The 20,358-nt window shown below is 53.3% G+C and overlaps 1 protein-coding gene across 3 annotated transcripts; it reads right to left on the bottom strand.

Moving 5' to 3' along the window:
• Positions 1-2,139: 2,139 nt before the first annotated feature.
• Positions 2,140-20,354, bottom strand: CPT1C (carnitine palmitoyltransferase 1C). Of its 3 annotated transcripts, none has more exons than XM_045989361.1 (20): positions 19,852-20,354; positions 19,215-19,317; positions 18,975-19,129; positions 15,170-15,309; positions 13,197-13,368; positions 12,836-12,937; positions 12,619-12,756; positions 8,904-8,981; positions 8,564-8,671; positions 8,364-8,448; positions 7,649-7,844; positions 7,316-7,498; positions 6,622-6,727; positions 5,055-5,171; positions 4,608-4,772; positions 4,237-4,371; positions 3,435-3,587; positions 2,940-3,053; positions 2,708-2,800; positions 2,140-2,459 (listed from the first exon to the last, which is right to left on the bottom strand). In XM_045989361.1, exons 3-20 carry the CDS (start codon positions 19,113-19,115, stop codon positions 2,274-2,276), a joined length of 2,412 nt encoding a protein of 803 aa, XP_045845317.1. In that variant the 5' UTR covers positions 19,116-19,129; positions 19,215-19,317; positions 19,852-20,354; the 3' UTR covers positions 2,140-2,273. The 3 variants fall into 3 exon arrangements, with proteins under 3 accessions (XP_045845317.1, XP_045845316.1, XP_045845318.1); XM_045989360.1 differs by having other exon boundaries at positions 19,240-19,317; positions 19,852-20,353; XM_045989362.1 differs by lacking the exon at positions 19,215-19,317.
• Between the last annotated feature and the right edge of the window lie 4 nt (positions 20,355-20,358).

Below are 20,358 nucleotides of genomic sequence, written 5' to 3'. Positions count from 1 at the left end.
TCTCCCCAGAGTAGAATTCATGTGCTGTCCAGGGCTGTGGTCTCATCAGAGACTCTAGTGGGGGGAGAGCCACTTCCAAGCTCCTTAGATTGTTGGTGGAATCCATTTTCTTTTGACTGTTTGGCTGAGGCCTCCAGAGCCTTCCTGGGTGTTGGCTGGTGGTGGCCTCAAGTAGAGACCACCCACAGTTCTTTGGAAAGGAAGCTTTCTCAACATGGTTGCAAGCCAGCAAAGAGAATCTCTCACCTCATTGAGAGATTAGGGGGGCGACATGCCATTCCTTTTGCCATGTACTGTTCGTTGGAAGTAAGCCACGGATCTGCCTACACTCAAGGGGCTGACACAAAGGTGTGGACGTTAAGTGGTAGGAGATCATCGGGGGTCACCTCAGGGTGTGTCTTCCATGGGGATGGATTTGGAAATGGGATTTGGAAAGGGGATGAGGTTAGGGATATGGGGTTGAAGCTGTTGTATTAGGAGTTTGCATTACTTTTTCTCCTGTTGCATACCAAGAAAACCCAAGATATAACAGCTGAAAACAACAAACATTTATTATCTCACAGTTTCTGCAAGTCAGGAGTCTGGCTCAGGATCTTACATGAGGTTACAGCAAAGAAGTCAGTTGGGGTGCTGTCATCTGCAGGGTTGACTGGGATGGGAGATCTGCTTTCAAGATGGTTCCCTCACTGGTGGTTGGCAGGAGGCCTCAGTGCCTCACCATGTGGGCCTCCCCACAGGCTGCTTGAGTGTTCCCACGACACGGCAGATGGCTTCCCACAGAGCAAGTGATTCAGAGAGAGAGTGAGAAGGAACCAGAAGTCTTTCATGTCATAGTTACTTCTACCATATTCTTTTACTTGGGGGAAAAGAGTCACTATTTCCAGTCCACATTCAAGGGTGCGCGAGGAGGATGAAGGTCCACCTTGTGGAGGGAAGAGGGTCACAGCACTTGTCCAAAAAAATTTTTTTTTAATTAAGTAAACTCGACCTCCAACACAGGGCTTGAAATCACGCCCCTGAGATCGAGAGTTGCAAACTCTACTGACTGAGCCAGCCAGGCGCACTGCTTGTCGCCTAACTAACTAGAGTTAGTGGGTTAGATGTGGAGGTTGGGATGGTGGCAGTTAAGGTGTTCAGGATTTTAATGTGTTGTGGGGTTATTATGCTTGATTTGACAGAAAAAATAGGGCTTGGGATCATAGAGTATGGGAATCATGGCAGTGGTGGATTGGATCATTAGGGATTTGGTGTGGTTAGATAGGGCTGGTGTTGATAGGACTGTGGCCGAGCTGGTGGGGGCTGTAGGGGTAGTGGGGGTAGAGTGGAGGTGTGATCAAGGAGTGTGCTGTTTAAAGTCATGACTATGGGTCAGGTGCAAGTTTGGGTTATGATGGGGATGGGATGGGAGTTTTAGTGGGGTGATGGGAGTTTGGGGTTGGACATTTTCTTTTTGGTCGTATGCTCTGAATTGTGGTTGAGTTTTTGGGTGTAGTGGGGTGTGGTGTTTTGGAGTTGTTGGTTGTTGGAATTGACAGTAGTGCGGGGGAACATTAGGTAATGCATTTCCTGGTTATGGGAGCTGAATCCCTCATCGAGGTAGAGGTTGAAATGGCTGGGGTTGTGGTTGAGTAATAAGAATCTTGAGGGGTTGGGGCGCCTGGGTGGCTCAGTGGGTTAAGTCTCAGCCTTTGGCTCAGGTCATGATCTCAGGGTCCTGGGATCGAGTCCCACATCGGGGAGTCTGCCCCCCCCCCCCGCCTGCCTCTCTGCCTCCTGTGGTCTCTGTCAAATAAATAAATAAAATCTTTAAAAAAAAAAAGAATCTTGAGGGGTTCATTTGAGGACTGTCAACTAGAGTGAGTGGAATGGTGTCGATTTTTATGTTTGGGGCAGGCAGTGGTACTGGGGCTGCAGGAACTGGACTAATGAGAGTTTGGGGGATTGTATGACTGGGGTGGCCCTTGGATGCTTGGCTTTGGTGTGCAATGGAATGGGCAGGGTTGGGGGTTGTAGCTGAAACTGATTGTAACTGAGAATTCCGGTTGGGCCTGGGGATGAAGGGGAACTCTTCTCCTTCCCCACCCTGAATCTCACCTCTCCCACCCCGGCCCAGCCCAACAGCACAGCAAACACCACAAGCCCAGCTTATGGATCTTTATTGGACCAGATGTGGGATTTTCCAAACCCAAACAGGCAACCTCTGTCCTGCACCAGCCCAGTTGTAGAGACCCTCTCCCTAGTTCTTGGGGAGACCAGCTCCCTGCAGGGAGGGGTCAAAAGTTGGTGGATTTTGTGGTTGCCTTGGAGCCCCTCCTGTGGCAGGGGAGAGAGCTACCCCCGTGCCCCGAGTCCTCCTCCGATAACCCTCTGTATCTGGGCTTAGGACGCTGCCCCTCCTGGAAGAGGGAGGCTACGTCCAACAAGGCATCCTCAATGTGCTGTCCCAGTCGGTGGGAGTCCTGGAAGGAGAAATACATCATGTCCAGGAGAAGCTGGGAGAGAGGCTCCTCGGTGCTGGAAAACAGGAGGGCTAGTATCCCCGATGCCCCGGTCGGAGGGAGGAGGGGGCTGGGCTTCCTGGATCGTAGGGGCAGCAGGGAGCTGGGATTCTAGACTGGTTGGTTTTAAGAGCGGAGGGAGTTAGGAGTCCAGACCCCTGGGTCCTGAGGGAGGAGGGTCCAGGGGTGTGTGTTCAAGTCTGTCTCACCGTTTTTGTGCTAGATTTTTTACTGGAGATGTGGAAGGTGATGGTGTCATCCCCCATGAAGATGTACGAAACGCCATAACCGTGGTCATCGGCCTGGAGAGGGACAGAGGGAGGAGAACCAACTAGCCTCCGAACTGCTCCTCCCCCACTAGGCCGGAGTGCAGATCCCCAATGCCCTTCTCCCTCAGGGTCTAGGGTCCGGGGAAGTGGGATCAGGCCCAGTTCCACTCACAGGCCCGAATCCACCACCAGAGGAAACGTAGTCAGGGTAGTTGTGGACGTCAAACAGGTGGATTTGCTGAACAGGGATCTGGCTGGTGGCCAGCTGCCACTGCTCCGAGTGAACCTGAGGGACAGAAGATGGGCAAGCCTGCAATAAAGGCGGACAGACCCAGCAGTCCACGCCCCCTTGGCTCAGCTCCACGCGGCTCTAGCTCTTTCTCACCTCTAAATCATCAAGTTTCTCCACCTTTCCCTTCCCTGACACCTGCCCTTCCACTCCTTTCGGACCACACCTCCTTTCACCCCGCCCCCCACGCTGGCCACGCCTCTTCCTCTCCCTGACCCCTCCCCTCCCGTTCTCTTTTCCCCTTTTCCCTCTGAGCGCCCCCTACCGACTCTCTCCTCTAATACCCCCCTTTTCCCACCTCACCTTCCTTGTCTTGAAGTACCCTTCTCCTCCCATGATTCCCCTCTTCCATCTCTAACCCTTTCCCTGCACCCCAACCTGGTCCAGAAAGGGCGAGCGCAAGTGGAGAAACTGGGACACGATGTAGAGCGCGAAGAGGTGGCGGTCAACTCCCTGTCCGCTCATCGCTGCCTTCAACAGAGCCTGGTGCTTTTCCACCGCCAGGCGGAACAGAGCACGGCGCTGGGGTTCCTGGGGTCCCCCGGGGGGAGGTGACAGGTCATGGAAAGACAGGAAGTGGGCTTACTGCTGGGGCTTGTCACATACCCCTGGCCTCAACCCAGTCTGCAAAATCCCTGCAAGGCAGAGATATCAATTCTACTTTACCAAGGGTAAACAGGCTCAGAGAGGGGAAGTCACTTGCCCAGGGTCACACAGCGAAGCAGAATCAGGCAGGTTCCCAGGTCTGTCTGATCTAGGGCCCCAACTCCTTCCACTGATCCAAAATAGGTAGGGGGAGAGGGAACAGAGGTACCCAGGGGGGTTCTGAGTAAAGAGGTTACCTAGGGACTACATGGAAGGGTAACAACGGAAGGTTACCAACAAGGTCACCTAGAGGTTAAATAATCAAAGGGAGCTACATTGTGGAACCCAGAATCCCTATTGGGTACTCCCCCAGTGCCCTGTGTGACCCCCATGAAAGCATATATCACACTCTGCTGAAATATCTCTGTCTCTCTGCACCAGTGAGTTCTTAGAGGTCAGAGACCAGGTCTGGTTCCTCTTGTGTCCTTAACGCCCATCATGGGGTCTGGTCCTCCAAAGGTACTCCAGAAATATTTGCAAATGTAGGAATGAGTGTATGGAAATGACCAAAGCCTCAAATGAGGCCTTCACCCACTGTTTTCTCTTTGTCCTCCATGGCTCTCACGAAGTTGCAGGCCTCCCTCGTACAAGACCGCACCGTCTCTGTCCGACCTTCCAGGAACAAGCGAGTCATAGTCGACTCATAAGTCAGGCAGAATTCACCCCTGTCCTGGGGGACAAGGGAGGAGCCTGTCAGCTGGTCTCTGGAAATCTTCACAGACTTGACCCGCCTCTGTATAGGCCTCCCACCTCCTCCCACTCAGGGAATATGTGGTTGGGAGAGAGAAATCAAGATGGCGGACCCCCAAGGGCCATGACCAAGAAGAGTCATTAAAGGGACTGACAAGGCAGGCCCCGGGGAACCAAAATCCTGGCAAGGGGCTGAGGCCGAGGGCCCCGACTGACCCGGAAGTGGGCCAGCTGCAAGGCCACCTGGGTGAAGCTGTCTGAAGAGAGATGGCAGCGTTTGATGAAGCTCTTGCCAAAGTGGGAGAAGGGGAAGACGTGGCAGTCAATGTTTCCAGACAAGGTCCTGGCTCCCCTCAGGGCTAGAGAGATGGACAGACGGATCTGCCAGAGGAGGAGGGAGGGAGGGATGGCTGGGGTTACAGATGGGGCAGGGTTAGAGCTGGGAGTGGGGCTGGAAGTGGAGGTGGGAATCCAGTCAGAGTAGGGGTGGAACGCAGAAATGAGGACAGAGACGAACATGTCACTGAAGGTCTGGATTAAGGATGGGTGTCAGGGAGGGACTGGGGTCAGGGTTGGGGTTGAGTTTGAGGGTAGGGATGAGCTTCGAGTCATGGCCAAGGGGGCTGGGGGACTTGGAGGAGAGCCCCCGAAGGCCGGTCTCACCTTTTCTGGAAGGTCCCAGTGCAGCCGCTGGGGCTGGGGCAGTGAGGGCTCAGGATGGCCCTTGCAGTGACCGTCTGCCGAGTAGCCCAGCTGAAAACATTCCGTGGCCAGAGTGAACTGTGTACAAATGGAGGCTGTCAGAGTCCCTTCCTCCCTCTGGGCTGAGGGCCATCTAACCAGGGACTTCTCTTCATAAGTCGCTCTGGGGGTTGGGAGGCGGGAGGCAGTCCTTGGGAATCAGAAACCTCTGATGTTCACAGGTGGGTTCTCAGGGTCAAGTTCACTGACAGCAGGACTGACACTGATACTCAGAGGGGGCTTACTGACCCTTTGCTTCTGACTGTAGACAAAGAGCCATCAACAGCTGCCCCAGCCCTCCCAAGACACCCCCCCCCCCACACTACCGCCACCAGGATCCTGAGACAGGAGAGGGGGAGCCCAGCACAGCATGGACCTCCAGAGGGGTCCGCCTCTATTCTGATTGTTAAATATACATATATATATATTTTTTAAAAGGTTTTATTTATTTATTTGAGACAGAGAGAGAGAGCATGAGCAGAGGCAAAGGGAGAAGCAGACTCCCCTCAGAGCAGGGAGCCAGATGCGGGGCTCGATCCCAGGACCCTGAGATCATGCCCTGAACTGAATGCAGATGCTTAACCGACTGAGCCACCCAGGGCCCCCTCACCCTTGTTTCAATATTATAAACCAGGAGCACCTACCACCCGCCAGCCTTCCACTTAATTCTCACGGTAACTTAGGAAGAAGGGATTCACATCCCCATTGCAACGTTAGAAACATCAGAAGAAACACAGCTCACTTGGGGCCTTGGAGTTTCCAATGATCTATACCATATTCTATGTGTCATCTCTTCTTTCAAAGTCGATGGGCTGAGACCATAATGTTGACAAGAAGGGTCTGAGGGGGGGCGCCTGGGTGGCTCAGTGGGTTAAAGCCTCTGCCTTTGGCTGGGGTCATGATCTGGGGTCCTGGGATCCAGCCCTGCATCGGGCTCTCTGCTCAGCAGGGAGCCTGCTTCCTCCTCTCTCTGCCTGCCTCTCTGCCTACTTGTGATCTCTGTCTGTCAAGTAAATAAATAAAATCTTTTAAAAAAAAACAACAAAAAAGGAAGGGTCTGAGGCATCTGAGGTTCAACTGAATTGACAGTTTCATTTACCAGTATTACCAAAGGGGGAAATTCTCATTTGTGAAACAGCGTTTATTGGGGGCTGCTCTTACGAGCCGAAAAGGGCCTCCCTTCCCCTCATACATGCCAGATCCCACTCTGGGCCCCATCCAACACCCCGTGTAACGCTACAGAACAGCAGGAACCTAATAGGGCACAGACACCACCCACTATGATTTAGGGAGTACATAAAATAGAGATGCTAAGGTTCTTAGGATTGGATGGGAACTTACAGATCAAAGAAAATCCAACCCTTTCAACCTGATGAAGGAAGAGGCGAGGCTCCTGGTCCCGTCTGAGCCTCTGTCTTCACTCTGAGTGTAAAACCCTGGAGAGGAAGGTCTTTGGAAGTGGGGCCGATGGTGGGGCTGGTTTTCCTACCTCCCACATGTGACCCGAGATGGGGCAGTCTGCCCATGAGTGCTCCACGCTGAGGCCCAGCTTCCCATTGGAGAAGACAATCAGAGTGAAGGATTTGTCAAACCAGCTGCAGGGGGAGAACTCAAAGTGGTCACCAAGGACCCAAGAGGGAACTCAGGTGGTCACGTTCTGTGGGATGTAGGAGTGTAAGGGTGGATGGATTTTTCTGGAACCAGGGTTGATGTGGGGCTCTCTGAGAGGGTAGGGTCTCCACCAGGTGGTCTAGACGGTTTCTGGGCATGTCTTTGTTAAATTGGAAGATTTTGGGCGAACATGCCAAGAAAGGGTCAAGGCTTCCGAGTTGCTGAGAGGTTAGGGGGCCTCTTCTGGGAACCTCAGGAAGCAGAGTGATGCCTGGGGTGCAGCTAGGTTGTTGTCTGAGAATCTCTAGGTAGGAAGTCCCACGACTGAGGTCCTGGGTCTGGGATGCCTGGATGAAAATCGAAGGATTCTGTGGTTCTGAGCCTGAGGTCCCCGGGCTTGGGGTTCTGGCTTTGGGGTCTCTAGGCCCACAGGTCCAGGTCTGGGTTTCAATGGTCCTCAGATCTGGGGTCCAGGGTCTGCTTGTCTAGGTCCAGAATCCTAGGTCTGGATACCTCTCTGGGTATCTGGGGTCACTGGTTGGGGTGAGGTTCAAGTCCAGGGGCTAACTCACCGGTCATGGCCCCTGCCAGCCAGGAGGGCACGGGCATAGGCATCCAGTGAAGCTGCGGGGTCCTCCCTGGTGAGCCCTGCAGGCTCCGAGTCCAGTGATACAAAGAAGGCAGCTCCTTCCACGGCCTCCAACGCGTCCTCCGCCTGGATCTTCAGGGAACTCCGCACCTGGGCCCACATATCCCTGGAGGGAGAGTGGGGGAAGACACGTGCCTGAGCCCAGGCCACCCTTGCATCCCGCCCAGCCCAGCCCAGCTTCCGCCCGTCCCCCTTGCCTTTCCCCAACCTCCAGAGGCTGTCTGGGCCTCCAGGTCCTCTGACCTCTTACTCTCACCTGGGTGCGGCGGTCAAGGCTGCCAGATGCTCCTCCTGGGGACAGGCGGGGGAGGGGTCGTCCAGGATTCGCTGGAACTGCTGCTCCAAGGCCCGTGGGGAGAGCAGGCCGCTTGGGGAGTGGGTTCCCACGCGGAAGAATCGGCCTCGGTGGAAGACAGCCACATGTCGGCTGTCCCGGAGGTGGCGGATGTGATCTGGTGGGAGTGGGGGGGACAGAGGGCGGAGGGCAGGAAGGTCAGATACATTGCAAGAATAAGAACCATTTAGGGTCCCTGGGTGGCTCAGGCGGTTAAGTGTCTGACTCTTGGTTTTGGCTCAGGGCATGATCTCAGGGTGGTGGGATTCAGGTGTTCCAGGCTCCCCGTTCAGCAGGGAGTCTGCTTGGGATCCTTTCCCCGCTCCCCCCCCTTCCCTGTGCCACCCCGCGCATGCACACACTCTCTCTAAAATAAATTTTAAAAAAGAATAAGAACCATTTATTAAGCACGTCCTGTATGGCTCACACTGTTCTAAATACTCATTGAATCCTCCTGACCCTATGTACCCTTATTATCCCATTTTAGAGATAAGAAAACTGAGTCTCAGAGAGGGCTAAAACGTACCCGAGATCACACAGCTAGGGAGCAACGGTGCTGGGATTCGAACCCAGGAGAACACGTGCGCAACCCTATACTGTGATGCCTCAGTCAGCGAGAACGCTAGAGGAACCTCACCTTTTTGGAGGCCGGGAATGCGCGTGGTGTTGAATATCTTCTCATACTGGGCGGAGCACAAGGGCCGCATTCCCATCAGTAGAGTCTGCAAGAGACCATGGACTCAGGAGGACGTGGCCTGCCAGGACCCACATGGCCACACAGCCACAGGACCACAGCCTCGGACCCCAGCCCATGGGTAGGGGAGAGGGGGCTCTCACAGGCAGGATCTCCTGGCGGTTCAGCCGGTGGCGGTAGAGGAGGAGGGCATGGACGGCGTTCCCAGCACGAGCGGCCTGCACTGGTGTGGGAGTGACGTACAGGAAGTCCTGGGGCCAGCCGAGGGGACGGCAAAACACCTGGGATCAGGTCGGGCCCCTGCTCGGGGCATGGACCCCAAACACAGATGCTGACCCCAACAGGCGGCAAGATGGTGAATTAGTCTCTGATTGGGGTCACTGACCCTAAACCCTGCTTTTTACAAAGACATCCCAACCCTAGACCCGGGGAGCTATGAACCCAGCCCCTTCCCGTCTCCTAATCCCGTTCTCCCCTTCTCACCATCATGTAATAGTTACTGTTCACCATCAGCGAGTGCCGGGAGCGCAGGTACACGAATTCTTCCCACCAGTCACTGACCTAGGAGCAGAGAGACGCAAAGCTGGGGCAGCTGGGGCCAAGGTCAGGGGGTGGGTCAGTGGGAGCAGCAAGATGCCCCAGGCTTTGCCTTGTCAAACAGGGGGGTAGAGCTCAATGAAGGAGGCCACTGTGATCAGTAACTAGCAGCAACCTATCAGTCCAGCAGTTGGGGAATCCGTTAGCTAACCCGTGCTGCACTCATGTCCTACAATATCATCAAGCTCTTCACGCAGATCAAAGTGCACCTATCTGACCGCCGTGGAATGAGCGAGCACTGAGACAGCTGCCGACTAAAAAAGCTAGGTGCACAATAAGATATGTGAAATGATCTCATAAAAGATTTTACTTATTTTTTTTAAAGATTTTTAAAATTTATTTATTTGCACAAGCCATGGCAGCCGGCAGGCAGAAGGCGAGGAAAAAGCAGGCGCCCCGCTGGGCAGAGAGCATGACCCGGGGCTCGATTCCAGGACCCCAGGATCATGACCTGAGCCAAAGGCAGATGCTTAGCTGACTGAGCCAGCCAGGCGCCCCACATACGAGATTTTTAAAAAATATCACCAAGACCGAAGTATCCATCAACAGATGAATGGATAATGAGTGTGGTCAATCCATACATAGTATGAGTTGTTTTTGTTTTTGTTTTTGTTTTAAGATTTTGTTTATTTATTTGACAGAGAGGTCACAAGTAGGTAGATAGAGACAGAGAGGGGAAGCAGGCTCCCCACTGAGATGATGACCCAAGCCGAAGGCAGAGGCCTAACCCACTGAGCCACCCAGGCACCCTAGAATGGGTTTTTTTTTTTTAAAGATTTTATTTATTTATTTGACAGAGAGAGATCACAAGTAGACAGACAGGCAGGCAGAGAGAGAGAGAGAGAGGGAAGCAGGCTCCCTGCTGAGCAGAGAGCCCGATGCAGGACTCGATCCCAGGACCCTGCCATCATGACCTGAGCCGAAGGCAGCGGCTTAACCCACTAAGCCACCCAGGCGCCCCTAGAATGGCTTTTTTTAAAAAAAGATTTTATTTTTAAGTCCTTTCTACACCCAATCTGGGACCCAAACTCACAACCCTGAGATCAAGAGTCGCATGGTCCACCGACTGAGCCAGCCAGGAGCCCCTGCGATGGAACGTTCATATGAAAAGGAATGACAGTGGGGCGCCTGGGTGGCTCAGATGGTTAAGTGTCTGCCTGTGCCTCAGGCCGTGATCTCAGGGTCCTGGAATCGAGTCCCATGTCAGGCTCCCCACTCAGCGGAAAGTCTGCTTCTCCCTCTGACCCTCCCACCCACTTGTTCTCTCTCTCTCTCTCTCAAATAAATAAATAACAATCTTAAATAAAAATAAATAAAAAGGAATGGAAACCTGATGTGCACTATGACACGGGTGGACCCTGAAAACATCAGTCCAGGTGAAATGAATCAGACACAAAAGGACAAATCATGTATGATCCTACTTACACGAAAGCTCTAAAACAGACAGATTCCTAGAGGTAGTAAGTAGACTAGAGGTCACCTGGCACTCCAGGGAAGTGGGAATGGGGATGTGTACAGAGTTTCTCTTTGGGATGTTGAAAAGTTCTGGAAATAGATTGTCGTGATGGTTCCACGACATTGCAGATGTACTTAATACCACCGAACTGCATACTTAAAAATGGTTAAAATGGGGGTGCCTGGGTGGCTCAGGTCATGATCTCAGGGTCCTGGGATCGACGGGGCTCTCTGCTCAACAGGGAGCCTGCTTCCCCCCGTCTCTCTGCCTGCCTCTCTGCCTACTTGTGATCTCTGTCAAGTAAAGACATAAAATCTTTTAAAAAAATTATACATAATTACATAAATAAAACTTATATTATATATAAATACACATTATATATATATAATACACATATAAATAAAATTTATATAACATAAGTTAAAAAACAGATAAAAGTCTGATAAGATAGCACTGTGTCGGACTTTAGTTGGCCTTGTTTTTTTTGTTTTCTTTGTTGTATTTAAGATAATGGGGTATGTTATAATGGGCAGTGCCTTAGAGATACAACGAAATATATACAGTATGTGTGTGTGTCTGTCTGTCTGTCCGTCTGAACACACATGAGCATATGTACTGGCACAGAACCTGGCCCAAACAGCTTGAAGGGAAAAAAGTGTAAAAAGTAAGGTCTGGCTTTCCTCCTACCCCTCCAGACACGACTCAATCCCCTCCATGGAGCTTGTCTGACTGACCTCTCTATGCCGCTGCCCCTTGGGGGACAATGTTTCAATTTCCTTCTGCCCATGAAGGTCCCGTTTGCTGTCACCCAGGCCTCTTTCCTGAGCCCTCACTCAGGGGTCGGGCTGCCCCGGGGCATCTCCGCACCACCCCCCAGGCACTCCCATGGAGCTCAGTGGCTTCACCCCAAAGCTGCTCCCCTCCTCCTCATCTCAGGGAGAGCCCCCCAGGGGAGGCCCGTGGGTGCTGTCCTCGCCATCCCCCCACCCCGAGCTTGGCACGCCCAGGGCCCCCCCCTCCTGCCTTGGACTCTGCCTCTTCCCCCTCTCAGGCCTTGTCTTCTCCCCCTTGTCCTCTCCCCCTAACACCCTCTCCAGCCTCCCAGGCTCCAGTGTCTTCCCTCCAGTCTTTCCCCGACAGCAGAGGTGATCCCGACCCACCCCGGTGCAGAACCCTCCCATGGCTCCTTGGCACCCCCTAGAAAAAGTCCCGGGTCCCCAGCTGGAGTTCAGGCCTCTCCCCACCACTCCGCCGTCCCCCCTCGTGAGGATCATCCTTCAAACCTTTGTTCCAACCAGAGGAAAGCTCTCCTGGCTCCCAACCCTTACCCCGCAATCTCCTTACTTCCTCACCTCTCTCTGCTCAGCCCTTTCCTTCCTACCGACCAACTTGACAGATTCAAGTTCTGTCCAGTCCTCAGGGCTCAGCCCTAAGAACTTCTCCTCCTGGAACCCTAATCCTCTCATCCAGTGGTGGTGTCCCCAGACCACGCCATCCCTCAGACACTCACACCACCCAGTGTGTCCCTGCACTGCTATCTCCACCTCATCCCACGCTGCCCGCGGCTATTTATGACTTCCTACAGAAAAGGAGACCCACAACCCCTGATTTGGGTGAACTGCTGTCTTGTGCTGTGCCTCAGTTTCCCAAGAAACTCAAGTCAGAGTACTACCAAAAGCCTACTAGCTCCTCAACTCAGAATAGAAACCCATCTGGGGGAGGTGCCCTCACGCAGAAGGAGCGGTAAAACAAGAACATCTCTGGGGGCGGGGGCTCAAAATGTCTTTTGCCTCCTGCCAAGGGAGAGCTGAAATGTTGGATAAGCCCTGGGATTGCGCTTCCAGTCCTGGAGCGTTGGGGGCGGGGCTGTGGATGTGGGCAGGCTCTGGAGGCGGGGCTGAGATTATTGAAGTCAGACTCAGAACGTCGGAGCATGGGGTGGGGAGGCTCAAAATGTTGGCCCATGATGGATGGGGTTCACAATATTGGAGAGTTAGAGCAGCATGGCGGAGCATTAGGGCTGGGTTTAAACTATGGCGGGGCGGGGCTCAGAGTATAGAGCATGGGGGGGCGGGGAGTGGGCGGGGCGTTGGGGGAGGGGCCTAGACCTACAGGTGCTTAAGGAGCCCTCAGAACGGGACTCACGTAATTGGACGCCCACCAGGACTTGAGCTGCAGGTACCACTGCAGCAGCGACGCCTGCAGCCGCAAGAATTCCTGCGCAAGGACGGACGTCCAGTCGAAGTCCTCGTCGGAGAGGATGGGCCGGACCGATTCCAGGTACTGAGCGGCGAGAAGAGGGTAGGTTACACCCCCGCCCGTCCCCGCCCATCCCAGGTGGAGGTCCCCCAGGCAGACCCACCTTGCGCACAGTGTCCTGCACGGAGGGCACGGGCTGGCGTGGCAGGGAGCGCTGGTAACTGAAAAGCATTGTTTTGCGGCCAGAGAAGATGCGGACCAGGGCCTGAAGGGAAACGGGAATTAGTGGGTCATTACACTTCTCACTAGGGTGGGGGACCAGGTTTGGGGGTGGTGTGGCAACCTACAGAGAGAATGGGATAGAGACCCAGAGGAAGTGGGAGGACAGAAGCTCAGGAGGAGGAATAGAGACCAGAGAGAGGTGGACAGGGTCCCAGAAAGGTGGGGACAGAGACCAGAGAGAAGGAGACAGAGAAGTGGGTCCCCGGAGGGCCTAAGCAGGGAGGGCTCTGCCCCTCACATACCAGCCAGGTCTTAGTGGGTGAGGACATGGCTCCGTGGGGTTCAAGGAGCCAGCCATGGTAGGACAGAAGCAGCCTCAGGGCCACGTGAAGCGTAAAGATCAGGGCTCCCCATAGGCACGAAGCAAACAGCGCAGCTGCCAGGACTCCCCGAAGCCTGTGGTGCTGCCCACCCCTGGGGGAGTGAGAGAGAGAGGGGCTTGGGTTTCCCAGCCCCTCGGCCTCCGACTGCTCCTCCCCTCCAACCGCACCCAGCCCTTGCTTTCCCGAACAATGACACCAAATCTCCTAAAATCACTTCCCATGGAAACTGATAGGTACTCAATAAGTGGGAGCTGGTATTTTTTTTTTTTTGGAGGGACACACACTTTGGGTGTCTGGGTGGCTCAGTCAGTTAAGCAGCTGCCTTCAGCTCCCGCCATGATCCCAGGGTCTTGGGATGGAGCCCCACCTCAGGCTCCCTGCTTAGTGGGAAGTCTGCTTCTCCCTCTCCTTCTGGTCTGCCTCCCACTTACGTGCTCTCTCTTTCCTCCTCTCTCAAATAAATAAAATCTTAGGAGAAGGAGAAGAAGGAGGAGGAGGAGAAGGAGGGGGAGGGAAAGGAAGAGGGGGAGGAGGACAAGGAGAAGAAGAAGAAGAAGGGACACACTTCTCTCTCCCAGCATCAGATTATACTCTAAAGAAATGGTTCTCAAAGTGTGGCCCTTGGCCAAGCAGCATCTGCAGGGCGTGGAAGCTGGTTGGACACGCAAATCCCCGGACCCCACCCAGACCTACTAGGACAGACTCTCTGGGGGTGCCCCGGCCATCGGTGTTTGAACAAGCCTCCCAGGTGGTTCCAACACACACTCAGGAAACGCTGATCTGCAGATCGGAAACTATCGCAGATCAGCAAGTTTGCAAAGCGGCATCAGATGCGCGAGCAAGGCCCACCTGGAGGACTTGGGGCCCTTACTTCCCCTCTGTAGACTGGGCAAATCTAGACTTCCTGGAAATTCCTACCTCTGATCCTGGGTCTGCCCTTTAGGACTGTCTGTACAAAACCGGAACCTTCTTCCCCAGGAGGACTAAGCCAAGAATTAGAACCATTCGAAACTGTCACTTCCCCTGAACCTGGGTTCCAAATCTTTCCCCAAAATGACAATTACAATAACACAACCACTCCCGTTTAGTAACCTCCTGGCACTGTACTGAATGGATCATGTGCATGCTTTTTTTTTTTTTTAAAGATTTTATTTATTTATTTGACAGCGTGAGAGAGAGATCACAAGTAGGCAGAGAGGCAGGCAGAGAGAAAGAGAGAGGGAAGCAGGCTCCCTGCTGAGCAGAGAGCAGAGAGCCCGATGTGGGACTCGATCCAAGGACCCTGAGATCATGACCTGAGCCGAAGGCAGCGGCTTAACCCACTGAGCCACCCAGGTGCCCGTGCATGCTTTTTTTTAAAGGAATTTATTTGTTTATTTATGTATGTAGGTGCCATGCTCAACGTGGGGCTTGAACTCATGACCCTGAGATCAAGTGTCTCATGCTCCACCGATTGAGCCAGCCGGGTGCCCCCCCAAAATGGGCATGCTTTTGTTTCATTCTCCCAACCACCATGGGAACCAGTTACTATTACCTGCATTTTATAAATGAAGACTGACAAGAGAATAACATCTCTTGCCTAAGACTACAAAACTGGAGCACCGCAGAGCTCCTACTTTTGTCAGTACATAAATAACCATATCTGGACATTTTCCAGCTTGTCAGTGTCCCTCTTAGCAAGAAAGGGAGGAAATCACCTCCATTTTACTCGTGCTATACCTTTATTAATCTGACCCAAAGTAAATCTCAGAGGTTACTTTTCTTTTTATTTATGTATTTGTTTATTTGTTTTTGAGGTTACTTTTCTTTAGCAGGCATTCCATGCTGAGAGAGAAACTCACTGGGTGGAGGGAGAAGAATTAGGGATACTAGGCTCAGATGGGGGAGCTTACCAGTCTGGCAGCAACTCTTTGATCTTTTCCATCAGTCCTAGAGAAGGATCCAGCTGGAGGAACCAGGCGAGCTGGATTGCACTGAAGAGGAAGAGCCAGCTGAGGGGGCTGGCAGGGAACACACCCGTGAGAAAGTCATTCTGTGGGAAGGAAAGGGCACCCATTCAATCAATGATCCCTTCTCTGAGCACCATTCTTAGATACTGTCAGAGCACCCAGCGTGTGCTGAGCCCCGAGCTGGGTGTTCAAGACCCAGGGGAGACCAGACAGATCTGGGTCCTGCCCTCAGGGAGGTGAGTCAGGAATGAAGTGAGTGCTAATGGACATAAGGCACAGGAGCGCTGCGGAGGTGAGTTGCTCATATTGAAGAAATCAGGGAGGGTTTCTTGGAGGAGGTTACTCTCAGCCAAAATCCCCCATATGCCACAGGGTCTGGAACTCAGTAGGCCTTCTAGAACTACATGACCATGGGATGAATGAAAGTCCTGGGGTACTGACCAGACTCCCAGGGAAGTGCCATGGAGATAACTCTTAACCAAGTCTGACGACCAAGCATCATCATTGTTCTAAGCACCATCTCCAAGAATGAACTCTGAAAATCCCCCCAGCAACCCTGTGAGGTGGTACTTAAGTGACCTCATTTTACAAAAGAAAACACTTAGGTCCAAGGTCACACAGAGCATGATAAGAGCTACTACTGTTAGTGGGGGTACCGGTATCAGGGCTCAAGAAACCGAGTTCTCTCTTTTCCCCACGTTTAGCCAACAGAAAAGCCTCAGGGTTCATGGATGAGAGCTTGGGCTCTGTCACTAACAAGCTAAGTGACCTCACTAACGAGCTAAGTGACCTCAAGCAAGTGGCTTCCCCTCTCTGTCTCAGTTTTCTCATCTCTAGAATGGGAACAATCCCAGTAGGGGGCTCACAGGGCTGTCACGAGCGTGGGATGAGAAAACGTCCTTCGGCAAATGCTGATCGCAGTTGCACAGCAGTGATGAGACAGCAAGAGTCCTGCTGTCCTGGGGGACAGAGACAATAGCTACCCAAGAAAAGGATTTAGGGTAGTGTGACAGAAGGCAGTAGAGAATATGGAGAAAAATAAAGCCAAGGGGGCTGCGGGGGCGGGGGGAAACTGCATAGCTCAGAGCCAGGCGCACAGTAGGTACTCAATAAACATGATTACCATGACCCGTTCTGTTGCTACTCTGCCTCTCCTTGGGGATTTATTCACTTGACGATCTTTCTTTGGTTCGGCCAGAAAAGCTTATAGGCAATTTCATTGTTTATGATCCCTTTTTTTTATTATGATTTTTTATTTTATTTATTTGACAGACAGAGATCACAAGTAGGCAGAGAGGCAGGCAGAGAAAGAGAGAGAGGGAGAAGCAGGCTCCCTGCTGAGCAGAGGGCCCGATGTGGGCTCAGTCCCAGGACCCTGGGATCACGACCTGAGCCAAAGGCAGAGGCTTTAACCCACTGAGCCACCTAGGCACCCCTATGATTCATTTTTAAGAGCAGCTATAGGTTCCTTTATCTGCTACTCTGAATTGTGGTAGAACAGGGGCTTCGTAATAAGCGGAAATGTCTCCTGAGCACTTCCCAAGGACCAGGGGCATCAATAAATCATCTCATTGCCCCATTGCTCAGTAAGGTAGCAGTAAATATCACTATGCCCATTGCACAGGTGAAAAAAACTGAGAAGACAAGAGGTTTGAAGAACTTGTCCAAAGCCATGGAGGGGCCACTGTGAAGCCCCTCAAATCATCCAGAGGGTCTCAGGACCCTAATGCGACAGATACAAAGCAAGGTGTCACGTCCCATGTGCTTTGGGAAACCATCTTGGGAGTCACTCTGACCTCCTGCCGATGAACAACCCACACGGACGCTGTCCCACATGCTTGGCCCAAATGACCCACTGCACGTGATGCACGACAGCCCTGTGGCACAGGTCATTATTACAATGATCAATTAATACTAATGAGAGAGTCTGGGGGGACCCAAAACTAGGGGTTCAAATAGTCAACAATGCAGCACCAGTCAAAATCCACCCACAAGCCTAGAAATCGGAACAGTGGTTGCCTTGAGTGGGGGGCGCGCACCAGGAAAGGGCTCAAAGGAACATTCTAGAATGGCCTGCCTTGCTAGGAAGTTGGTTACACAGCTGTTGTCAAAACTCAAGAGCTGTGGGGCGCCTGGGTGGCTCAGTGGGTTAGGCCTCTGCCTTCAGTTCAGGTTGTGATCTCAGGGTCCTGGGATCGAGCCCCACATTGGGCTCTCTGCTCAGCCGGGAGCCTGCTTCCTCTTCTCTCTCTCTCTCTCTCTCTCTCTCTCTCTGCCTGCCTCTCTGCCTACTTGTGATCTCTATCAAATAAATAAATAAAATCTTTAATAAAATAAAATCTTAAAAACAACAACAAAAGCTCTTTGGAGGTCTGGGGTAGGGCCTTTTTATCCACTGGAACAGATATCTCTCTATTTTAACAACTCATAAGGCTATAGAGGTCCCATCCAGCCTGCCCAAACGTCTCTGCTTCAGGAGATCCTCCAGGCCCCGGCCACCCCCTCATTTACTGACAACGCCCCCAGCCTCCCTCTTCCAGCCTGTCTCTACTGTTCTTCTCTGTTCTTCCAGCACACAAGTCACGTGATCTGACATACTCCCCATCTTGTTTATGTGTCCCCTTATTGCCTTCTCCTCCAACTAACTAACTCTATAGAGTTCCACGAGGGCAGGATTCTGTCTTGCTCCCTGTCATGTCCCCAGTGTCCCAAGCAGTGGCAGACCCTTAATAAATGCTCCATAGATATCTGATTAATGAATTGAGAACAATATTATCAAAAGCTAACACTTACTCCGCACTTGACACAGGCCAGGTGCTTACGTGTGAGAATTCACTTAAACCTTGCGACTGTCCTGTGTGTGTGTGTGGGGGGGAGTGTTATCATCGCCCCCTTTTGATATGTGGGGAAACTGAGGCTTGGAGAGGTACCCTTGCCCAAGGTCACACAGCTGGTAAGTAGCCTAGCCGTGATGCAAAGTCAGGTTTGGCCAACCCCACAGGTGTTTAAGACTCGTGTTCAGAGACAGGACATGACCACCAGGGGGACTCTGGATGCTCTAGAACTGGGGACCCTGGGGGCAGGCATGGGCTCTGGTTAGATGTTGGGCATGGGCATTCTAGAGCAAGGGCAACTAGCCCAGACCAGGACAGCAGGGTCTGTAGTGATGGAGAAGTGTGGATATAGACATTTGGAGGTTCACGTCTCAGAACCATAGGGAAGGTGCACCGCCTACTGGAGATGGGTACTGGGGATTCAGAAGCAAGGGCAAGGAGGTGGCCCCCTCCCAGGGACCCAGGGACACGAGCTAGGGGGAAGAAGGGCCCTTCAGGACTGGGCTGCAGGCTGACCAAGATCTTCATCAGGTCACAGTGTTCAGAAATGAGCATCCAGTTTAGAGCCTGGAGATGAAAGGGGAAGCTGAGGGGAGCATCATGGGATATGGGGTATGAATTCTAGAAATTGGTTGGAAGTTGGGTTGGGCAGTGTGAGGAAAAAGGGAAGTGGTCCAGGAAGTGATGTTAAGAGGTGAATAGAGGTTCCCAGTAGGTGAGGTTGAGGGTTTCCAAGTGAGCCTTAGAGAACCCAGAAATGGCTATTTAAGGAGTTCTAAAAGTCGACAGCAAAATTCCCATAAGGGGGAGATAAGATCCCATTAGTGGAACCAGCAAGATGCTGGAGGTGGGCCTCACCCACCCCAGAACCTAACTGGATTCCTGGAAGGAAACCAAGCTGTGGCCCTCCTCACCCAGAAACGGGCGAGGTGCCTTTTCCAGGAGCGCAGTCCGGAGAGGTAGATCTCCTGCAACACGGGGGCACTGAGCTCCACTTCGGCCCCGTCGGAGGTCATCGAGGGTCGGAAGCCCACAGCCTGGTGCGCTTCAGCCATGTCCTGCTAGAGCCCTGGGAGGTGGACAGAGGGTCATTCTCCATGTCCCCAGCCTCAGACCCAGGAGTCCGGGTCCCCAACCCCCTCCTCCTTACAGACCCAGGAATGCAGGACGGCGGCTCACCCTTCCCTAACCACCTAAGTGGTCTTGAAGGACTTGGCCAGACACCTCCGGTGTTGGAGGGACGTCAACTGGGGACCTCTGTGAACGCATAGAGAGCCAAGAGGAACAACTCGCGTTAATCCCTTTTGCGGTTCTGCTGAGAACGAGGTGCAAGGCAGTGCGCCCCTCCCCATGAAGGACTTTCAAGATTCAGGGCTGGGGGCGGGAAACCGGTCCAGGGTTGAGTTGCGGGGTCTAGAGAAAAACATCAGTCCGAGACCCATTTGAAATGAACACCTGCCAGACGTTGGCACCGTCCGCCCCATTTCCGCTTCCCATGCCTGGGCGAGGAGGGGGGATGGGGTGGGTGGGGAGTGGCGGGGGAGGAGCGGGGGCCGGTGGCGGGTGGGGAATGTCTATAAATTCGTCCGCTCTAGGGCGTCCCCCTCCCCCCGCGCTGGGGACTGGAGGGGATGGGGTAGGGAGTACCCTACTGCGCATGCCTCACGGCCAGGGATGCTGAGGCTGTGAACGGCTGCGAGCTTCGAGGACGGGTGATGGAGACGCCCGCACGCCAAACACAAGCCACAGGCCTCCAGGCCCCGCAGGAGCTCGGGCCCCTCCAATACTTACCACGCTGAGTCAGAGGTCCGCCGATCCGATCCTGGAGACGCAGCCCGAGCACAGCCCCCCACCCTCGATTTAGAGTGCCAGACCCAAGTCTCCCACTTGCATATGTCCAATCCCAGTGCGACTAGTCCACGACTTGTTCGTCGGGCCTCCGGAGCTTCTGGTCGCCCCCAATTATCCAACACCCAGGAACCCGGGTTTCTGCCTCGCGTGTGCCTTGCCGGGTATTCCAGTCTCTGGCTTTATCCCCGCCCCCTTCTAACCCTCTGCGTTCTATCCCCGCCCCCTCGAATCCCAGCGTCCAATCCTCTCGCTCCGTTCGAGCCCTAGTCTTCAGTCGTATTCTACTCCGCCGGATTTCTCCACCGTTGGCTTCCCGGGTTCTAAGCAGCTCCTCTCCTCCTAACCCCAGATTCTTGGGCTTCCCATTCCGCCTTGTCTCATTCTCCTCCCTCTCTGCAAACCGAGGCTCAGCTTGGAACTCACAGCCCACATTTGGGCACACGTAAA

Source organism: Meles meles, chromosome 19 (genome assembly GCF_922984935.1).
Source record: "Meles meles chromosome 19, mMelMel3.1 paternal haplotype, whole genome shotgun sequence".
Taxonomy (NCBI): domain Eukaryota; kingdom Metazoa; phylum Chordata; class Mammalia; order Carnivora; family Mustelidae; genus Meles; species Meles meles.
The sequence above is the reverse complement of the archived record's forward strand: the minus strand, read 5'-3'. Positions and strand labels throughout refer to the sequence as shown.

Bases quoted from the DNA above. Each gene is read 5' to 3' on its own strand.
- CPT1C (XM_045989361.1), bottom strand. From the start codon at position 19,115: ATGGCTGAAGCGCACCAGGCTGTGGGCTTCCGACCCTCGATGACCTCC. The intron at 4,773-5,054 runs GTGAGACCGGCC...CTCCTCTGGCAG, and splicing joins ACTGGGACCTTCCAGAAAAG to ATCCGTCTGTCCATCTCTCT. The intron at 2,801-2,939 runs GTGAGTGGAACT...GTCCCTCTCCAG, and splicing joins CTGGTGGTGGATTCGGGCCT to GCCGATGACCACGGTTATGG.